Raw genomic sequence first — 22,914 nt, forward strand, 5'->3', positions numbered from 1 at the left:
TGACATGTTTACCACCCTTCATTTTAACAATATCTTAATAATTGTTGATGCAATTACATTACTTTTTAAAACCTCATTTGTACTGAACAACTTGTTTTACAAACACCTCAAAGATGGCTGAACAAAAATGTAAAATCAACAATATTCACTACAAAAATAAATGCAATACAACATAAAGATGCCTTATGTTCTATTAGCTAATCAAGAAAAATACAAGACCAAAAAGTACTATTGATTTATTCTCCCATGGGGAATTCAGCAGAGAATCCAGCTGTATTTATTTATTTACGGCATTTATCTACTGCTCCACATCTAAACGGATTCCAGAGAGGTGAACAATAAAGGTTACAATGATAAAAATATAAACGAAATAAAACCTCATATTAAAAATTGTTATTTTTTAAAAACAGAGTGCTGATAAAAACTGTAGCTGGTCAGTCAAGGAAGGCTTCCTGGAACAAAGATATTTTCAGGAGGCGCCAGAAACAACACCATGTTGGTGCCTGCCTGACCTCCAGAGGCAGGGGGTTCCATAGAGAAGGGACCACCACACTGAAGGCTCTTCTCCGGTGGTCTCCAATTGGGCCATAGGTCCATGCAGAACCACCAAGAGCATGCCCTCTGATGACCTCAGTGACTGGGCAGGTTGGTAGAGAAGAAGGCGCTCTCTCAGGTATCCTGGTCCCAAGTTGTTTAGGGCTTTATACACTAGTACCAAAACCTTAAACCTGGCCTAGGGGTGAACGAAAGTCACTTACCTTTTCTCGCAGCTTTTTCGCGGTGGGGGGGAGCGCTTCGCTGCTCCCCCCGCAAAGTTCAGGCCAGGGGGGGGAGGCTTCCCGCCTCGCCCGGCCGAAATTCAGGCCGGGGGGGGAGGCTTCCCGCCTCGCCCGGCCGCGAACACGAAAGTAAAAAAAAAACAAACGTCCCCTGATAGGCTACGTGACGATTCACGTAGCCTATCACGGCTAGATCTGGAAAGTCAGCCGTGATAGGCTACGTGAATCGTCACATAGCCTATCACGGGTGACTTTAAAAAAAAAAAAAAAAGCGCGTACGCGAATGGCGGCCCCCATAGGGAGCCGCCATTCGCGTTCCTTATTTAGTTGCTGTAGTCTACGTCAATGTTTACGTAGACTACGGCGAAAATAAGGGCAACGCAAATAGCGTTGCCCTTATTTTCGCCGTAGTCTATGTAAACATTGACGTAGACTACAGCGACCAAATAAGGAACGCGAATGGCGGCTCCCTATGGGGGCCGCCATTATCCGTACACACTTTTTTTTTTTTTTTTAAAGTCACCTGTGATAGGCTACGTGACGATTCACGTAGCCTATCACGGCTGACTTTGCAAATCTTGCCGTGATAGGCTACGTGAATCGTCACGTAGCCTATCAGGGGACGTGTTTTTTTTTTTTCTTTCATTGCAATGGCGGGGGCGGCAGCCGGTCGAAAGACCGGCTGCCGCTCCCGCCCCGCTCGAACACCGGACGAACCGCCAGCCGGACCCGCCGCCGGGAGGGACATTCAGGGAAGGTAAGTCCCGTCCCGGGGGGGGGGGCGGAGGATTTCTCCCCGAAACTTGTTCGGGGGGCCGAACACGTTGGCGCTCGGCCCCCCGAAGTTTCGGGGAGAAATTCTCCGCCATCCCTAACCTGGCCTGGTAGCAAAAAGGCAGCCAGTGCAGTTCCCTCAGCAAAAGAGTTGCATGCTGAAATACGGCAGCTCCTGACAACAGCTGAGCAGCTAGCTTCAGCTTCTGGAGCAGCCTTAAAAGTAGCCCCATGTAGAGTACATTGCAGTAATCCAGTCTTGAGGTTACTAGCGCCTGTACCACTGTAGCCAAGCTATCCCTGTCCAGGAGAGGGCAAAGCTGGTGAACCAGCTGAAGCTGGTAGAAGCACTCTGAGCTTCCATGGGCACTTGGGCCTCTAGTAACAGTGACAGATCTAGGAGTACCCCCAGACTATGAACCTGATCTTTCAAACAGGGTGCAACCCCATTCAGAACAGGCAATGAGCTTATCTCCTAGACTCGGGAATCACTCACCCACAGGGCTTCTGTCTTGCTAGGATTCAGTTTCAGTTTGCTAGCCCTCATCCAGCCCATTACTGAGTCTAGGCACTAATCCAGGACTTGCACAGCCTCTCCTGATTCAGATGTCACAGGTGATGGCACTTGGTTCCAAATCTCCTAATGACCGCGCCCAGTGGCTTCATATAGATGCTGAACAACACTGGGGACAAGATGGTACCCTGCAAAATCCCATATCTCAATTGCCAAGGGGCCAACGAATGGTTGCCCAATCGGCCCTGCAGATAAGACTGGAACCACCGTAATACAGTGCCTCCAGTGCCCACCCCACTGAGTCAATCCAGGAGGATACTATGGCCATTGGTAACAAAAGCCAACAAGAGATTGAGTAGAATTAACAGAGTTGCACTCCCCTTGTCCCTCTTTTGACAAAAGTCATCTATCGGGACAACCAAGGCTGATTCGGTCCCGTATTCGTGCTTTACAGTTGTATATAGTGAGTTTTATGGTGAATATACCATTTATTTTTAAGTGATTACTTTAAAAGTGGTCACGCAAAAAGCACAGGTAGCTACCTTGACCAAAAGAAAAATTCCAAAATTCCTATCACCGTAATTCTTTTATTAAGCCAACTCAAAAGTCAGAAAATACTGTGCAAGCTCCATAACTCTAAAGCTCTAAATAGGGCAAGATGGTAAACAAAGGAAAAAGTGGGGCGTGGGAAAAAGTGGCTAATGTTCAAGCCGTGGAATCTGCATTTGGTTACAGTCTTAAGATGGAAAGTGGGAGGAGTCTGCAGACATTCAAATTAGGCTCTACCAGGTACAGAGATGGTTTCATATGCGGAATGCTACCTATCTTATTTTTAATGTCCAGCCTAAAAGAGGCTGCCAATTGGTCGTGATGCATGTAATGATAGGGATTTAATAGCCAAATGGGAATTGCCAAGCTAAATTCTCCTAATTTTATTATAAGTAACTTTTATACAGAAATGTGATACATTTGCAGTACATTTACCTTGCTGGGTTCTGCAGCAAAGGATCTATTCATTCTCATTATTCTGAGAGTGAGTTCAATCCTCATGTGATTAAACCACGTGAGTCCTTTGCTAGAATCCCTTTATAGTACACTTAGCAATCAAAAGAATATTGTGTAACATGATAAATAAACAAATTGAAAATATATCTCTGCGTAAAAATTTGTAGATGTGTAACAACAGATGATAAATTTAATGAGATCTAGCAATTATGGCATGCTTGCAGAATTCAGTGTTGGTGCTTCTTGTTCTTTTCTGTGGCAGGGTAATGCTTGCATTTGCATTAGAAGTTCCAGTGTACATGTGGAGCATTTCTCTGACCAGGGGAGAATAGGAAACCCATGATTGACAGACTTCAAAATGAGTGGGTAGTCTCTGCTTGTTGCCCCAATTCATATGTATCGTATATAGGAGGTGGTTCCATGAAACCCACATAAATAGTCATGTGTGACAGTTGCACATGTGTGCACATGGGAAATTGCCTTATACCAAATCAGACTGTTGGTTTATCTAGTTTAGTATTAGAGAGCTTTGGCTATGGGGTGGCATAGAAATGTAATTAGGAATCATCATCATCTGATGCAATAGTGGCTCTCCAGGGTTTCAGACAGGAGTCTTTGTCCAGCCCTGCCTAGAGATTCTTGCATGTACACAAACTGGGAAATTTGCAATTGGCTGTGGCTTCCTAGTGGGTGCCATCGTAGGGAAGGGCTATAGTTCAGTGATGGAACACATGTTTTGCATGGAGAAGGTCCCCAGTTCAAACCCCAGCATCTCTAGGTAGAGCTGGGAAAGACCTGCCTGAAACTCTGCTGTCAGTCTGTATAGACAATACTGGGCTGGACTGGCCCAGTGGTCTGACAGCCTTCTGTGTTGATGGTAATAGACAAAAATGTGAAATTTCCACCCATGATTTTCTGCATTAATGTTTCACACTTTTTCTTACTTTGGATGTACTTTGTGTGTAAAAAGTATGATGTGGCACTTCTGATTCACAAAAGAGTATTAAAGCATTAGTCATGTAGGTTGAGCAATGTTGGCTTGGAGCTGTAAAAAGAAGGAAATTAGCTTATTTGGAAGCTTTACTGTTACCATACTGTATTAGATCTGCTTTGGCAAGTGGCTGACATTAAACAACTTGACCAAATAGATTTTTAGTTTCCTTAAGTGGATGATATTTAGATGCACAGTTAAAAAAAAACCTTCTGTGAATCTAACCGCAAATGAATATTTGGGGATAACTTTTCTAAGAAAAGTAATGATAACATTGGGATATTGGCCAATTGGTTAGGACAGTTAGGGCACAATCCTATGCATATTTAGACAGAAAAAAAGTCCGACAACTCCCAGCAATTCCCAGCCAGCTATGCTGTAGGACTTCTTTCTGTATAAACATGGATAAGATTGCACCCTTACTGAATGAAGAGCAATGTCTCATGCCATGGTAGCTTTAGGAAAAAAATTATAAATTTCAGATCCAGTTTCTTTTCTTAATTTTTTTTATAAAGAATACAAAAAGGGTATGGTGGTTGACTTGCATATGGCATTCAAAAAAGAAGAGAAATGCACTTGGTACCATATGGAACCTCTTTCTCTATTCTTGAGTTGTAAAATGTGAATGAACTAATCTTATGCCTCTAACAACATATTTTTTATAATTCTTAAGACAGATTTCATGTAAGAAAGAATCAAGAACAGGAACAAAATATCCAATTCCTATTTAAATATAAATGCTGTGTCAAAGTAATGGGTTTAAGAGAAGTGCAAGATAATGACCTGGTTCATACGTCATGGTGACAATTCCTAGGTTGCTTAACTGAGGAATTGCAGGAACGAGAATCCAAGAATGCCCTTCCCTGTTTTTTTGTGTGATGTGCGAACCCGGAAGCTCTAGAATTTTTATGGGTTAAAGAACCCAGAGCTAACCCAATAACAAAACATGGGCAATTGTTCTGTTAACTCTGGGTGTTAAACCCATAAACAATCCAGAGTTTCCAGGTGGCCCTGTGGACCAGTACTATACATGTATTAAGCTGAAGCATAGGCAAATGCAAAGATGGAACATGAGAGGCTGGATTTAAGGAGTACTATAAGTTGAAAATGTCAGTTATAAGTGTCTGAGAAGTGAAAAGGTATGATACGTTGTCTGGTATTGAGTTAGTAATTTTTTGCATATCGCATTCAGAACAAAAACTGGTGTTTGCTACTGCAACTATTGGTAATAAAAACTGTCACATGCAACTCAAAGTTTTTTCTTTAAGGAAACCTTAAGGAATCACTGTGTTATATCTAAACATGAGAACTGTATTCTTGATAGTGTTTTCTTGTTTTTTTTTTCATGCCCCCAAATTAGACCATTATGTATTTAGGTGTAATGGTGAAAGAAAATCTGGAACCTTTTGCAAATTCAGTGAGGCCAGGGAAGTACTACAAAAAAGCAAAATAACAAGGGAATTCTATTAAATGGTTGCCTTTTTGCTTCATGTTGCAGGGATTTATTTGTCCCCTTTGTATGAAATCCCATGGATCAGCTGAAGAACTTTTCAAACACTATGAAGCAGTTCACGACTCTGGTATTGATACAAGTCATGGAGGAGAATCTAACATGTCTCCAAAAAGGTGCTGAGCAGTACTGGTTTATTTGTTTTTATATTTCTTACATGTGTTAAATAGTAATAATGTATCATAATTGCATTTTAAGGATGTACTAATTGAGCACTAAATAATACAGTGAAATATGTTAATGTGCAATGGATAATGTGCAATGTTTCAGTTCAATGTGCAATGTTTCATAATGTGCAGTGTTTCAGTTAATGAAAGTGAAGGTGGCTAATGTTAAAAGCCTTCAAATATGTTTTCCTGCAACAATATAGAACAAAATCAAATGAGTTAAAATTACATGTTATCTCTAGCAGATTGAGGAGCTTCCTACTGTCTGGAATTCCTTTGGTCCTTTCTAGGAGGCAGTCAAAACCTTTTCATTTTTCCAGACCTTCTAATTGTGTTAGTCTTGGTATTTTGTATTTTTTTAATATTGTTTTTTGATATTATAGTTTGTTTTCGTTGTTTTAGATTAATGTAAGCCATGTTGGGGACTGACTGTATTAATGGAAAAACACATATTTAACCTTGATCCCCCTGCTCACCTCTTGGTATTTTGGTTTGAACAGAGGTTGTTCAAAACATTGTAATGATTCTGACTAGAATTTCTGGATACTTCTTCAATTCTTATAATGATATGTATTTTTATAATAATTTTCAATATTGCTAGTACCATGTTAATGATAACTGGATTTCTGTGTATTCAGAAATGTTACTAGAACTAGAAATGTGTTATTTATTTCTTTAATTTAAGCTTAATTTCCCAGCCTTAACAGGTTTCTTTTTTACAGACCTTCCAGAGCAGCTTACAATAATGAGATTTTAAAATGATAAGCAATAACCTAAATGCCGTGATAAAATGGAAGGGCATCAATAAACAGTCCAATTCACCCCCCCCAACCCATTTTCTAACTAGCACTTTTAATCAAAACAAGACAAGAAAGGGAAAAGTTTGAAAAACCAAAAGTGTGTTTCAGTATAAAAGTCTTCATCCAGCACCCAGAGGACATGAGTTAGTGCCAGATGAACCTTCCTGTGCAGATCATTCCATAAATGGGGTACTACCACAGAATGGCCCTTTCCCTTGCCACTAACTCTTTGAACTTTGGCAGGAGGACTCAGAGAAAGGCCTTGGAAAGCTGTTTTAACAATTGTGCAGGTTCATAGGGGAGAAAGTGGTCTTTCTGTTGCCCAAGTTGAAGCCTTTAAATGTAGCACTTTAAATGTTAAGATCAGAATTTTGAACTGTGCTTGTAAATGGACTGGAAGCCAGGGAAGTTGGTGAACCAGACCCCTGGCAACAGTCTAGTACCTATATTTGGAACCAACTGAAGTTTCTGACCTGGTTCACATGATTACTGTGGCTTAAATAAGCTGTAGCAGATTGCAGCTTAAATATTCAAAAGCCACCCAGTATGCACCAGGGTGTGCCATAACTACAGCTTGTTGTGTTGTCTGAACCCAACTGGGGTGGGTTGCGTGAGAGTTAAACAATCCTCGCATAACCCTAAAACAAGCTGTGGGTTATGCAAGGATTGTTTAACCCTCGCACAACCCACCCCTACCGGGTTTGGATGACATGACAAGCCACTGTTGCAGTTTAAATGTTCAAAATGGCCACCCACCTGTGCCACAGCCCTCCATGCCTTATGTAAGTAGTATCAGTACGAATCAAGTTTTGAAAGTACATGTGCTGCAAATTGTGGTGGTAGACTTTTGAGTTCGTTTTATTGGCTACCCTGTTTCATCCAACACCAGCATGGACATTTTAGGAAGTTAGAGTCTTGAACATGAATGCACAGAAATGTTCAAGTTGATGCAATTGTAAATATACAATTTCCTCTTTATGTAAAATATGATATGACCGCTGAAGCAATTACTAGATTATAAATTTCCCTTTCTTTTTAACAAGGAGTATTTATACTGTTCACTATAAAGAATTTTTTCCTTAAAAAGAAAAACTCTATGAAGAGAGACTGAAAGAACTGGGCATGTTTAGCCTTGAGAAGAGAAGACTGAGGGGAGATATGATAGCACTTGAAAAGTTGTCACAGAGAGGGAGGCCAGCATCTCTTCTTGATCATCCCAGAGTGCAGGGCACGGAATAATGGGCTCAAATGACAGGAAGCCAGATTCCGGTGAACATCAGGGAAAATTTCCTGACTGTTAGAGCAATACGACAATGGAGCCAATTACCTAGGGAGGTAGTGGGCTCTCCCACACTGGAGGCATTCAAGATGAGGCTGGACAGCCATCTGTCAGGGATGCTCTGACTTGGATTCCTGTATTGAGCAGAGGGTTGGACTCGATGGCCCTTCCAACCCTACTATTCTATGATTCTATGAACTGGTCTAGAATATTATATCTTGGTTTAGTAAGATGAGACATGCATGAGCCTTTGCTCCTCCTTTTACATAAACTATAAACCAGGAAGCCACTAATTTAACAGCAGTTTCCCATTTCTTCTGAACTTGGAAATTATAGTTACCAATTTTGGAACAAGCCAGTATATTAAACTATGGTTTGAGGCTGGGTTAATATCCTGGCTTTTTCCGAAACTAGTAACCATACCTCCCTGGTTCAGATGAAACACCTGAAACTGTGGTTAATTAGAGACTTCCTGGTTTAATCACGGCAAAAGATGTTGTAATGTGTGGGCAAAAGGTTCATGCATATCTCAGCTTATTAAGTCCTATAATGTGGCCAATATGTATTTAAAAAATCTGATTAAGTCTGCAGTCCAAAACACACTTAACTAGGAAGAAAGCCCCTCTGAACTGAGCATGACTTTGGAGTTAGCATGCTTAAAACTGGTCTGCATGTCATCTTATATCATGTGTATTAATTGTTTTTAGTATTTCTAGTGTGGTGGTTAATATGAGAGGGAGATAAAGAAACTGACTAGGTTCTCACAGCATGGGAAACTGACTAGGTTCTCACCATGGGCAGCCAAACATGGTGGGTTGTCGTGTCATCCGAACCTGGTGTACTTTCCACTGGGTGGCTTATTTTTGATGAACAAAATTCATGCCTCTCAGAAAAGCCATGGCGCATTGTAGGGTTCCTCGTACCCATCATGTGTTGTGTCATCTGATGCCGAAATGGCACTTTGCAATGACCATCGCTTGTGCCTTGGCCTTTAAAAAAAAACAAAGTTCACTGCCTAAAAAATGCACAAATGGGGTCATTGGGAAGAGTGTGTGTGTCAGTCTTTTGCAAGTGCGCATTTACGGCTGTCCAATATACAGTATGTAGTCTTGCCTGCTCAATTTTCTTATGTCTTTCAGCTGTCTAAGGGAGCTGAGAAGTGGGGTAGATAACATATAAGGAAATTGACAAGATGAGGTTGCATGTAGGCTAATTTGTGCACAGTTGTGAAGGTCCAGGGGAGTAATAACAGTAAGAGAAAGGAGGGACCCAATAGCTCAATTCAGAAGCACTGAAAATGAGGAAAAAAGCCAAAGGAGTAAGTACACCAAAAGGGGGGACGACAACAATCTCTGTCCCTGGGCAATGTGATCCTCTTGGTTTTCAGCATTGAACTGTCACTTCTTGGCATCTTCCACCTTTTCAACACTTCCCTGCCTCTCTAGCTACTCCAGAAATGGGAGATATTAACTCCCCCCTTTTTGCAGCTCTTTTTTGGAGCAGTTACTGCTGCGGTTACCGTGCTTCAGAGGATATGTGCCAGTCTCCCTGTCAGTAAATGGGAAAGGGGGGGGGGGCATTTGTGCAGCTGCAGTAACAGAGCTGTTCATGCAGGTGCACAACATTTTTCCAGTCCTTAAATTTGGGCAAATTTCATCTCCGTTTACTTTTCAGCTCTTAAATGTGCATACGTTTTCCTTTCATTTACTTCCTAGCCCTTATGTTTACTCAAATATTCCCGACAGTTAAAAAAAAGTCCCCCTAGATGGTGGCAGAATGGAACAGAGCAAATGAGGCACCTGCAGGAGCAGTACTTACATCCGCCCCAACTCCCCATATGGGCCCCATTCACTCTGTCCCATGCAGCTGCCTTCTCATTTTTTGTTTTTTTAAACTGTCAGGAAAATTTGTTCACATCTGCTGAAGTGCAAAGGGGGTTGTGATAGAGCAGGGAGGGAGAGACAAGACGGATTTTGCTGCGAAGTCCCCTGGGTTATGTGCCAAAGCTGGCTGGAGACTAAGGGGGAAGGAGGGGGAGAGCAAGCCACGCAAGCCCGATCGTCTGTCAGGCATACCATGGGTTGTTCTGTGAACACCCAGCCTGCTGTGGCTAATTTGCAGGGTGGCTTAGTGTGATGTGCAAACCTGCTCACTATGTCTAACTTTCATTTTGGAATTTATAATCCAAAGTGACTTGTTTTAAATATATCATCCTGGACAAATAAATTGAATTTAACTGCAGTCACTTTTCCACAAGTTTAAACATTTGTCTCCTTCTCTTTAACATGGGATTTGTTCAGAGATGAGATAACACTACTGCGACAAGAAGTTCAAGACTTGCAAGCTTCACTTAAGGTTGGAAGTGTGCATTACTTACGTATGCAGTTCTTTATCTTAAATTGCAAAATCCATCAGAAGATTGTCAAAGTTGTAAGCTCATAAAATGCTTTTAACCTTCTTTGTTCAGGAGGAGCGATGGTACTCTGAAGAGCTGAAGAAAGAATTGGAAAAAGTTCAAGGGCAGAGGCAGCAAGTAATTGCTTTAAAAATACTTGAAGCAGGTTTACCACAAGCAGTTTGTTATCAACCTTGAAATGGAAGATTAATACCTTTTTTGTAAGGCACGTGGCCTGATTCAGTTAGTTCCATAACTTGTTTACTGAAGTAATGTAACAATCTCACGTGTGTATTGTATTCCCCATGTATACCTTTAAATATTGTACTCAGTAATATTTCCTTAACCTATGCATTGATGCTAACAGTCTGACTAGTTTTTATCCTAAGGTAAAAAAGTTTCAGGTTCCCATCTTATTGTTTCATGTTTGTACTTGGGCACCTACTGAACTATGGGCTCAGATTTTCTGCTCTGCAAGGCTTATGTCAACTTCCATCTCCTGTCAGCTTCCTATACCTGCCAGAATCCTTTCCCTCTCTCCTGCCTTTCTTCTGCTGATCCTTCTTCCCCTCTCTACTGCTCCCTAACACAGTATAAGCTAAGGAGAAATTGCTTGAAGTGCTTTTAAAATTCAGTCTAAAAATAACATTACATATCAGCTCAGATTTGCATGTACTAATCAAAAGCATATTAGCAGAAAAAACTCCTCCTGTCTGTCAGTCCTGTATTTACAGGTGCTAGGCAAGTCATTTTGCAATCAATGAGGTGCCATTGCTGCATAACTTTCTGTTCATTTCAGTGGAGTCCTAGTGAAATGCATTAAGGTTGTATAATAGCAGAGCATAGTGGATTGTGCTTCTAGAGTGTAGTGGATTCTCATAGAAGCATTGATGTGTAGCAGGGGATTTGTTAGTCTTGGCAGCATACTAAAGTGCAGGCTTATTCTCAGTCATACAACCCTATTTAATACCTTGACATTTCTGTTCTCAGGTGGTAATTGCATAAATGATCAATACTTAAATTGCTTATAGCATGAAGTGCAAAAGTGTGTATCTGAATGGAATTCCCTGAAGTGCCTGTAAAAATATTTCTGCTTTTCCTAATGTCTAGTCAAGCATTTTTTGTTTTTCTTTTCTTCTTAAGGAGTCTAAACCAGATGGACTGGCAACTGCTGCATCTACAGGTGAAAACTCTATTTTAAAAATGGTTTCTACGGTGGTGGTCTAGTAATTATGAGTGAAAGAAACAAGTCTAATGAAACTTGGTTGTCAAGAAAATATTATTGTGTGATCCACATATCTCTTTAGAAGGCATTATTTCATAATGTTGTCTACTTCAGTAATGGCAGCTGTGCTGCAAATATTTCAGTTTAAAACATACCTCAAGTACTCCAGAATTTTGCAGACTTCTCTGCTTCTTTTTAGAGCCCGTTTTATAGTTCCAGAAAACCATATGTTGGTTCTGTGCTTTGATGAAAGAAAGAACAGGAGTTAAATTTTCTCTGGGGTGTGCCCGCCCCCTGTAGCTTGTGCCTCTGTAGAACATGTTGTCTTCAGTATCATCAACATTATTACAGCTACAGCATAAAGATTTTAAATGACCTTTTTATTGAGAGCTAAAACCACAATTACTATTTTTAGCAGATCAAATAATTGCGAAGCCATTATGGTTTTATAATTAACACACAGTTAATTTACTTAACTAATTGGGTGCTCAATTTGTTGTGGAAATTACTTGCAGTCTCCCGCTTTAGTAGCTGTATTAAAACAAGCAGGAAATCCTTCTAGTTTATGTGGGTAATATACCAAAATAGATCCAAAGAACAGGGTCCTTCAAGATTTATGTAAAGGAATTTCAAACATGCCTGTATTTTCCATGAAAATACAGCACAGGTGCATATTGTTTGTCAGTATAGTAGGAGACCCTACTATAAAAGGAATAAATATAGGCAACACAAATAAATGAATGCTATACAGCAGAGGTGTGCAACTTGTGGCCCTCCAGATGTTTTGGCCTACAACTCCCATGGTCCCTCACCATTGGCTATACTGGCTAAAACTGATGGGAGCTGTTGGCCGAAACATCTGTGGGCCAGAAACTGCCCATCCATGCCAGGATCCTTTAATTATATAAACTGATAATTACATATAATACCACATAAATCATAAAAACTCTAATAGGCCTAATACTGTAAAATACACTACAACATAAGCTAAATGTGCTTGATTCAAAAGTCTTTGTTGGTGGCCTAATAATAATCTTAATTCTGAGAAGTGAGATAGTAGATGCGTGTGTCATTCAAATCAGTGATTTTTGAAAATTGTGTCTATTTAGGATTGCCCATTACAACAGGTGCTGGAAGAGAACTGTTTAATCTTCTCCCTCTTAAAGTTTTGTATTCAAGAGCCAAAGCATGTTCATTTATTATGATAGGCCAGTGACAATGACATTTGTGTCAAAACAAAACACAGCTTCTACAAACTCCAGTTTCCTGAGTTTGGATGAAATATGAAATTGCAGTTTTGAACTATCAGGAATGGAAGCTTCAAATCTCCCCCCCCCCACTCCTTTTGCTGGCTTTTTATTTATTTATGAAATGGTTAGTCTATTCCTTGTCATGACAAAGCATGGTTTATTGTTATGCCTGAACTGGGCCACTGGCTGTTCTTTATAGAATCATGTATTAGAGTTATAAACGTTTAGAGGTTCTAGAATCTAAGTTTGATTTAATAGGTTAGATAGTTCACATTGATGCTAGAGGTGGAATTGTAAGCATACACTGGAACTTATTTCCAAGTAAACAAGCCTAGGCTCGGGCTGCATGTTTACTTAAGCATGTCTTTATCAGCACAGCAAGATTCCTCTGAAGTAAAAACCCCCAAACAGATTAATTTGGTATTTATATCAATATAGGACTTTGTAAAAAGTATTCTAGTTTGACTTACTCAGTAATTATATTTTCTTTTTAGAATTGGAATCATTAGAACATCAGCTAGAAGAGAGTCAATTAGAGAAGTTTAATATTAAGCAGATGAAAGACTTGTTTGAACAGAAAGCAGCACAACTAGCCACTGAAATTGTGGGTAAGTGTTCATACATATTATATAATATGTTCTTGTTCCTTTTTATACTGAGTGGATGACCCTTTTTGCGACCTTTCTCTTAACTAGATCTTAAAGCCAAATATGATGAAGAAACCAGCCTTCGAGAAGCTGCAGAACAGAAAGTGGCAAATTTGACACAAGTGCTACAGGAGGAAAGAGGTGTATGTGAGGATTTAAAAACAGAGCTGGTACGTCATATCATGAAACCATGTTTTTATCATACCTTCTCCAAATTGGAAGGGGACAGTTCCAGTTTTTTGATCATTTTCACATACAGTTTTTTTTTAAAAGAACAAGCTGCCATTGTTCATCTTTGAAATGATTTATTCATGGCAAAAAGGCTCTGCGATAAAGAATCTGTTTTCTTGCCCTATGCTCAAATATTTTGGATGTACAGATAATTCACTGTTGTTGTTGTTGTTCAGTCGTTCAGTCGTGTCCGACTCTTTGTGACCCTATGGACCATAGCACGCCAGGCCTTCCTGTCCTGCACTCTCTCCCGGAGCGTGCTCAAGTTCATATTCATTGCATTGGTGATGCTATCTAGCCATCTCATCCTCTGCCGTCCCCTTCTCCTTTTGCCTTCAGTCTTTCCCAGCATCAGGGTCTTTTCCAGAGAGTTTTCTCTTCGCATTAGGTGGCCAAAATATTTCAGCTTCAGCTTCAGTATCTGTCCTTCCAATGAGCACTCAGTGTTGATTTCCTTTAGGATGGACTGATTTGACCTCCTTGCAGTCCAGGGGACTCGTAAGAGTCTTCTCCTGCACCACAGTTCGAAAGCATCAATTCTCCGGTGCTCAGCCTTCCTTATAGTCCAGCTCTCACAGCCATACATTACTACTGGGAAAACCATAGCTTTGATTATACAGACCTTTGTCGGCAAGGTGATGTCTCTGCTTCTTACTATGCTGTCTAGGTTTGCCATAGCTTTCCTCCCAAGAAGCAAGCGTCTTTTAATTTCATGGCTACAGTCACCGTCTGCGGTGATCGTGGAGCCCAAGAAAATAAAATCTGTCACTGCTTCCATTTCTTCCCCTTCTATATGCCAGGAAGTGATGGGGCCAGATGCCATGATCTTCGTTTTTTTAATGTTGAGTTTCAAACCAGCTTTTGCACTCTCCTCTTTCACCCTCAACAAGAGGCTCTTGAGATCCTCTTCGCTTTCTGCCATTAGGATGGTATCGCCTGCATATCGGAGGTTGTTGATAATTCTCCCAGCAATCTTAATTCCGACCTGTGATTCATCCAACCTGGCGTTTCTCATGATGTACTCTGCATATAAGTTAAATAAGCAGGGTGACAATATGCAGCCTTGTCGTACTCCTTTCCCAATTTTGAACCACTCGGTTGTTCCATGTCTGGTTCTTACTGTTGCTTCTTGACCCTCGTACAGGTTTCTCAGGAGACAGGTAAGGTGGTCTGGTACTCCCATCTCTTTCAGAATTTGCCACAGTTTGTTGTGATCCACACAATCAAAGGCTTTAGTGTAGTCAATGAAGCAGAAATAGACGTTTTCTGGAATTCTCTTGCTTTCTCCATGATCCAGCGAACGTTGGCGATTTGATCTCTAGTACCTCTGCCTCTTCGAAACCCAGCTTGTACTTCCGGTAGTTCTCGGTTCGCATACTGCTGAAGCCTAGCTTGTAGGATTTTGAGCATCACCTTGCTGGCATGTGAAATGAGTGCAATTGTGCGGTAGTTTGAACACTCTTTGGCGTTGCCCTTCTTTGGAATTGGAATGTAAACTGACCTTTTCCAGTCTTGCGGCCATTGTTGAGTGTTCCAAATGTGTTGGCATATTGAATGCAGCGCTTTAACAGCATCATCTTTTAGGATTTTAAATAGCTCAGCTGGAATACTGTCATCTCCACTAGCTTTGTTGTTACTAATGCTTCCTAAGGCCCACTTGACTTCACTCTCGAGGATGTCCGGCTCAAGTTCAGTGACCGCACTATCATGGCTATCAGGGACATTCAGATCTTTCCTGTATAGTTCTTCTGTGTATTCTTGCCACCTCTTCTTAATCTCATCTGCTTCTATTAGGTCCCTGCCTTCTTTGTCCTTTATCATGCCCGTCTTTGCACAAAACGTTCCCTTGAGATCTCCGATTTTCTTGAACAGATCTTGAGTCTTTCCCATTCTGTTGTTTTCCTCAATTTCTTTGCATTGTTCATTTAAGAAGGCCTTCTTGTCTCTCCTTGCTATTCTCTGGAACTCTGCATTCAGTTGGATATATCTTCCCCTTTCTCCCTTGCTTTTCGCTTCCCTTCTTTCGTGAGCTACTTGTAAAGCCTCATCAGACAGCCACTTGGCTTTCTTGCATTTCTTTTTCTTTGGGACGGATTTCGTTGCTGCCTCCTGATCAATGTTATGGACCTCCATCCATAGTTCCTCAGGCACTCTGTCTATCAGGTCTAATCCCTGAAATCTATTCCTCACCTCCACTGTATATTCATAAGGGATATGATTTAGGTCATACCTGAATGGTTTAGTGGTTTTCCCTACGTTCTTCAATTTAAGCTGAAATTTTGCAAGAAGCAGCTCATGATCTGAGCCACAGTCAGCTCCAGGTCTTGTTTTGACTGACTGTATGGAGCTTCTCCATCTTTGGCTGCAAAGGACATAATCAATCTGATTTTGATATTGACCATCTGGTGATGTCCATGTGTAGAGTCGTCTCTTGTGCTGTTGGAAAAGAGTGTTTGCTATGATCAGTGTGTTCTCTTGACAAAACTCTATTAGCCTTTGTCCTGCTTCATTTTGTACACCAAGGCCATGCTTGCCTGTTATCCCGGTGATTTCTTGACTTCCTACTTTAGCATTCCAATCCCCTATGATGAAGAGGGCATCTTTTTTTGGTGTTAGTTCTAGAAGGTGTTGTAGGTCTTCATAGAACCGATCAATCTCAGCTTCTTCGGCATCAGTGGTTGGGGCATAGAGTTGAATTACTGTGATGTTGAATGATTTGCCTTGGATTCGTACTGAGATCATTCTATCGTTTTTGAGATTGTACCCCAGTACTGCTTTTCCCACCCTTTTGTTGACTATGAGTGCTACTCCATTTCTTCTAAGGGATTCTTGCCCACAATAGTAGATATGATGGTCACCTGAATTAAATTCGCCCATACCTGTCCATTTTAGTTCGCTGATTCCCAAGATGTCGATGTTCAATCTTGCCATCTCATGTTTGACCACCTCCAGCTTACCTTGATTCATTGATCTGACATTCCTGGTTCCTAAACAATATTGTTCTTTACAGTATCGGATTTTCTTTTCACCACCAGACACATCCACAGCTGAGTGTCCTTTCGGGTTTGGCCCAGCCGCTTCACTCTTTCTGGCGCTACTTGGAAATTCCCTCTGCTCTTCCCCAGTAGTATATTGGACACCTTCCGACCTGAGGGTCTCATCTTCCGGTGTCATCTCTTTTAGCCTTGTGATACGTTCCATGGGGTTTTCTTGGCAAGAATACTGGAGTGGGTTGCCATTTCCTTCTCCAGTGGACCACATTTTGTCAGAACCCTCTGCCATGACCTGTCCGTCTTGGGTGGCCCTGCACGGCATAGCTTATGTCTTCACTGAGTTATGCAAGCCCCTTCACCACAACAAGGCAGTGATCCATGAAGGGATAAATTCACTGTACATTGCAGTATTTTTTCTCTTTACCAAAATTTATCATGCCATGTAATTTGTACAGTGTACTGCCAGTGGGTTACTTTGTGTTTGTTTGAGTATTTTGGTAAAATTTGCAATCTATAAATTTGTGCAACATTCATAAACTACACTGTGCATTTTCTACCCAGAAAATATTCCCAAGTACAGAAAGTTCCAAAAGAAGAATTTATTAGGCCAACTCAAAAGTTACAAAATACTGCACAAGCTTTCAGGTTATTCAGAACTCTTCACCAGGCAAGATGCTAAACAAAGCAAAAAGGTGGGGAGAGGAAAAAAGTGACTGATGTTCAAGCCACGGAGTCTGCATTTGGTCACTGTCTTAGGATGGGAAGTTGGAGATGGCTGCAGACATTCAAATTACAGCTGTACCAGATACTGAGATGGTTCAAACTTACACCTGGAACCATCCCAAGTTATTAATCATAGTATTGCATACAAACATAGCATAAAAGTAACTGAAAGTTTTAACAATCTGACCTAGAACTTGTCTGAACAGCTCCAGTGGATGTAGTTGCTCAGTAACAAGACAAGATTAGTGTAAAGACATTGATTGAAGTTAAAATAAAGAAATGAAACACTGGAGCTCTTACTCCAGAAAGATTCAAATGCTGAAATATAGCTGAGACAGCACCTGATGCTGCAACTGTCTTGTACTTAAGCAGGTCTACCTATGGTCAGTGCAACACAGTAATATATGCTTGAGTGCCTGATAATGCTCCCAGTCTAACATGGAATATTTCTTGTGAGCCATATTGATTGTTTGCTTTCAATCTGATTTCCATAAGACACATTGTCATTCTTTTGCTTTTATAAAGCTTCAGAGGCCTGGGGTGGAAGATGTTGCTGTTCTAAAGAAGGAATTAGTACAAGTTCAAATGCTGATGGACAAGATGACTTTGGAGCGCGAGAGAGAATCTGATAAACTGAAAGATGAGTGCAATCACTTGCGAACAGAATGTACAACCTCAGAGGTACTGAATCTTGCCAAAACTATAGTTGAATATGAGCCATAATCCTCACATAAAAATAACATGTTAATCCATTTGTATTATCAGGACACCTGCTTTACTTTAATGAATGACTTTGACATACCATCAGTTTCAATTTGTATTGGTAATAGCTGCTTTGAGTGCCATTTTCTTGATAGAAAGGTGAGAAACAAATACAAAAATGGTTGTTCCATTTTTAACCTCAGTATTATATATTGAGGCTCTAGGAGTTTAGGCATTTGAGTGGTGGAATGGTGATATTCTTGTGAATAATTTAACATGTTTTGAAACTGACTTGCTACCTGCTTGCTCAACTTATATTTCAAAGGCTTTCCAAAAGGGATGAGCCACAAACCATGTTAATGCATTCACAGAACTGGTCAGCCTGACAAAATCCCCCGAAGAGGGGACTTGAAGTAGCTTCACCATATTAAAGTGATTGCATGAATTTATTCATTCATGTGTCCTCCTGGATTGGACTGTAATGGGAAAAGCGTTATGAAATTATGTGGTTTGTAGCTCTGAGGTTATGTCTTATCAGTGTTAAGTTCAGTAATTTAAGATATTTACTTTTTTTAGAGATTTTTTTGTTGCCCACATAAGATTGAAATGTTAAGTTTGTTAAAAAAATCTTCAGCTGTTTGCTGGAAACATGGAGCACAAGCTCTGAGAAGGATTACCTTTGCACCCCTTTGAATTAACAGAGGTGTTAATTTTAAAAAATACTTGAAAATTAATTATGCCAGTTACTTCATTGCCTTATTTTTCCAACGGAGGGCACTATCCAGCAAACCCTCTCTGCCTTCATTGGTAGGGATGTACGAAACACTTACCTGGTTTCGTCCAGGGACATCCGCGGTGGGGGGGAGGCGCTCCTTCCCTCCCCCCGAAATCCTCGACGGGGGGGAGGCGATCCGTTCCTCCCCCCTGGAATCCTGCCAGGCCGCGGAGCTGCCGGTCGGGCCAACCTGCAGCGGGGCCTCCAGCTGCTGCCGGGCTGCTGTGGACGCAAATGGCGTCCTGAGTAGGGGACGCCATTTGCGTCCCTATGGTAGCCTATCACGGCTAAAGCAGGGATGCAAATGGCATTCCCTACGCCATTTGCATTCCCGTTTTCTCCGTCATAGGCTACGTAAATATTTACGTAGCCTATCACGGATAAAACGGGAACTCAAATGACGTAGGGGACGCCGTTTGCATCCTTGCTTTAGCCGTGATAGGCTACGTAAATATTTACGTAGCCTGTCATGGGCTACCATAGGGACGCAAATGGCGTCCCCTACTCAGGACGCCATTTGTGTCCGCAGCAGCCCGGCAGCAGCCACAGCTGCTGCCACTGAAGCTGCCGCCGGAGCCGCAGCCAGGTAGGCTCCGTTTTGCGGGGCTTTCGCGGGGTGGTGGGGTGGGTTGCTCCGTTCTACCACGGATTCCAGGTGGAATCCACCACTGGAATTCGGCCCCCCTGGGATCCGTGGCGGAATTCTCTAACATCCCTATTCATTGGTTCTGTTGTGCTCATGGGATCCACCACTTTTGCAATGGGGCTTTGGCTCTTCTAAAACTAACCCTGGAAATGAATGGAAACGCTCATTTTATGGATTGGGTCAGGTCAGTGGAGCTCCCTTCTATGAGCTCCGTTGACCTGCCTGTTCTGTAAAAGCATTTCTGCTCATTTCAGGTTAGAAGCACCAAAGCCCTGTTGCATGAGGGGTGGGTCCTGCAAGTGCATGGGCACAATAGGATATTAACCAACAAAGTTATTTTAATTTTATTAGGTTTTGTTAAATGTAATAGTAGATTTTTGTAAGGGATAGTGTAGCTGAAGATCTTTGAAAATAAAAAGTAAAAATGGAATTTATTTTCCACTCATAGTTTTAACAATTGTCAATAAAATGAAATGGCTTCAGGAATCATTAAGTGACTTAGGGCAGAGTTGTATATATGTTTACTTAGAAATGCATCACACTGAATTCAGTAGAGTTTACTCCCAGGTAAATAGGTAGAGGATTGCAGCCTTACGCTTCGATCCTAAGTAGGCTTACAGAGAAAGCCCACTTGATTCCAGTGCACATATGAGAGAAAGTCCCATCGAATTCAGTGGGTCTTATTTCTGACTAAACTTACTTATGATTGTGCTGTTCGGCTCTATGAAGATCAACAGATAAGTTCTTCTCTAGGCTGTCAGCTCTTCAATCATCATCATCTTGTTTTTTCAGTATTTGTTACATGTTCGTTCTTATTGTTGAGGCTTCATCCTCCTCTTCGATTCTATATATTGAAGCTCCTGCACAACTCATTATTATATAGAAGAATTAATTCAGAGGCTGCTGCCCTTAATAGAAAATGGGCTTAAACAGATACATTTTGATTTATTTCATATGCCTTTTATTAAAAGTGCATGTTCATAAACCTTTGCTCTACGGAGGTCCTGGATTAAATAAAGACTAAATAATATTTCTCTCCACCTTCTGTAAGGAAGGTGACTTCATATTACAGAACACAAAGTTGTGTAAAGATTAGTAGTATAATCTTATGCATGTTTACTTGGAAGGAGTATGACCACTGAGTCTTATTCCTTGATAAGCATGCACAGATTTTGCAGCCTGTCAGTACAGTCCTGCATGTCTACTCAGAAGTAAGCCCCACTGAGTTCAATGGGGCTTACTCCCAGGTGAGTGTGTGTAGGTTTGCAGTTTAAATATATTGAAGTAGATCCATGAAATTTTATGATTAATGTAATAACATTTATCATTGCTTTCTTTCACCATTCACCCATCATCATTTTTTTTTTTGCTGCTTTCTAATGGAGGTCTTTAAACTTGAGGTAATATTTTAAAAAAAACTATCTCTCACTGAATTTATTTCATTTTCCAAAGATAACGTCAACATCATGTTAAACCAGATAGGGACTTATTTATGAAAGAATTTACAAACCGAAGACAATGCAATAAAGTTTTTTGCAAGTATTTTAACAATTCCATTAAAACTTAGGCTAGGTTGATCCCTGACGACTTTTAGGTGGGTTGTAAAAATTTGTTTACTCTGCCTGACTTTTAATGGTTTGTAATTTGAGGTGTAATGTTTTAACTCTGTTCTTTTTGGTTTCCATGCAGTGTTTTAATTTTGTTATTGTTTAAATTGTTTTTCTGTATGTTATTTTTGTAAAACTCCTTGGGCCCCTTGTCTTTAAAATAAATTCTGCAAAGTGTCTGGCTAAGTGTATGAATAATGCCCCAAATCTGACTACACAAGAAGAAAAAGTAAAGGTTGTGATCCAAAGAGACATATATGCCACATCTGTTGAAGCACTGGGAGATTTGCCCTGCCTTGGGGCAAGTTAAGCCTCTTGATTTGGGTGGTGGATAGGGGTGGTGGTGTGGAGCAAGCACTCCTCACCCTGCTTACAGCTGGTTGGCTGCCTTGGCTGATCCTCACTCAGTGCTATGGGTCACCTTTAAAACGGAAAAAGAGTGAGAGGAGGTGGTGGTGGCAAGGCGCCACATTTTTCTTTGTTTAAGGCTGGCCCAGTGCTGACTGAACTAATTGCCAGGCCGAGTGGCTGCTGTGACCACCCTCTGTGTTCCTTTAAATGTCTCTTGGGCCTCACCCCCAACTTGGCATCTCTTCAGAAATCTGAAGGAATTTGCTGGATCCTACCTTAAGTTAAGAAGAAAAAAGCAGGGCTGGACACATTAGCACCACTGTCTGGTAGGCTCACAGTACATGAATCTATGCTTGAAGGAGATTTATAGTCATATAGTCGCAAGCACAGCCTTATATTTCACTGAGTCTTTAGTGCCTGAGAATGTGTCATACTGAAGGACATGATTCTTGGGATGGGGACTGGGGAATTGTCTTGTGAGAACCTTGAACATGTGCTTTGCCAAACTTAGGGAAGTCCATTTTCTGTGTTCTTTCTTACTAGCACTTCTGCACTAACAGGCATGTTAATTCCCAGGTGGGTTATCATAAATCGAAATCTCTTTATTTATAAAGTCATTCCTTCTCCTTATCTTTCTCTCTCTCTTCTACATCACTATTAAAAACATCCTCCATCCAACTTCAAAGTACAGCTCCTTCAACACCTTCACTTAAAAAAAAAAGATACCATGATCACAGTTCTCCTATAGATTGCTCTTTACACCAGTATATTTTTCTCTTGCTTGGTTGCCATTCTGCTTCTAAAAAGGCAGCATTATTTTCTCTTCTTCTGCCAGTATTCACACTTCTTGAAATCTACTTTAATAAATAAATGCTGCATGTGTATACACACACATCACATCACACCGCACCCAGCCTACATCTGGCAATGGAGAGGTTAATGACATAGCCTTGAGTTTCTTCTCTCTCCGCCTGTTCTCTCCAACCCTTCCTTCCTCACTTCCAGAAGGCACCTTTATTGGTTGGCATTCCCCCAGTTTGCTGTCCATCACCCAGTGTAAACAAAGTGCTGACTGGCTTTTTGCCAGTCCGTACTGGACGACCTGAAAACAATTACTGACCTCACCATTTGCAGAGTTGTTTTGATGAAAGTATATAAGCTGGGAATTTATTTCCAGCAACTCCTTTCCCCATATACTCCCCACACTGAGGTAAGGCTTACTGTCCCTTGAACCAAAATAAGGTCAAAGAGTGGATAAGATAAAAAGCAACAACAAAAGGGGAAGCAGACTGAGTTGCTGTTAGCGATCAGCCTCTCCTCCCTTTGAGTGAGTAGGGACCCTGTAGCAGGGTAGGATGGGCAAAACAGCCAGGAAGTTTGAAAGGGGAGGGGATGGAGAGACAGAACATAGGGTCCTCCAATACAAGGAGGTAGGAGCCCAGGTCTCCTTCAAGGATCACTGCCTTGTTGTGGTGAAGGGGCTTGCATAACTCAGTGAAGCCATAAGCTATGCCGTGCAGGGCCACCCAAGATGGACAGGTCATGGCAGA

General features: G+C 41.2%; 1 protein-coding gene across 7 annotated transcripts in view; it reads left to right on the forward strand.

The window, feature by feature from the left end:
* Positions 1-22,914, forward strand: part of EEA1 (early endosome antigen 1) — an 80,014-nt gene that overhangs the window by 12,692 nt on the left and 44,408 nt on the right. For 2 of the 7 annotated variants that reach the window (XM_084810254.1, XM_084810253.1), the window contains 7 exons: positions 5,562-5,689; positions 10,120-10,174; positions 10,287-10,440; positions 11,358-11,397; positions 13,184-13,297; positions 13,385-13,506; positions 17,809-17,964. In XM_084810254.1, coding sequence (XP_084666380.1) covers positions 13,246-13,297; positions 13,385-13,506; positions 17,809-17,964 — 330 coding nt within the window. In that variant the 5' untranslated portion in view covers positions 5,562-5,689; positions 10,120-10,174; positions 10,287-10,440; positions 11,358-11,397; positions 13,184-13,245. Of the gene's footprint in view, positions 1-5,561; positions 5,690-8,958; positions 9,138-10,119; positions 10,175-10,286; positions 10,441-11,357; positions 11,398-13,183; positions 13,298-13,384; positions 13,507-17,808; positions 17,965-22,914 lie in introns of those variants that run through there. The other 5 variants (XM_084810249.1, XM_084810250.1, XM_084810252.1 and 2 more) reach the window with 4 other exon arrangements.

Source organism: Heloderma suspectum, chromosome 7 (assembly GCF_057233095.1).
Source record: "Heloderma suspectum isolate Gila_16-S chromosome 7, 16-S_ref, whole genome shotgun sequence".
Lineage (NCBI taxonomy): Eukaryota > Metazoa > Chordata > Lepidosauria > Squamata > Helodermatidae > Heloderma > Heloderma suspectum.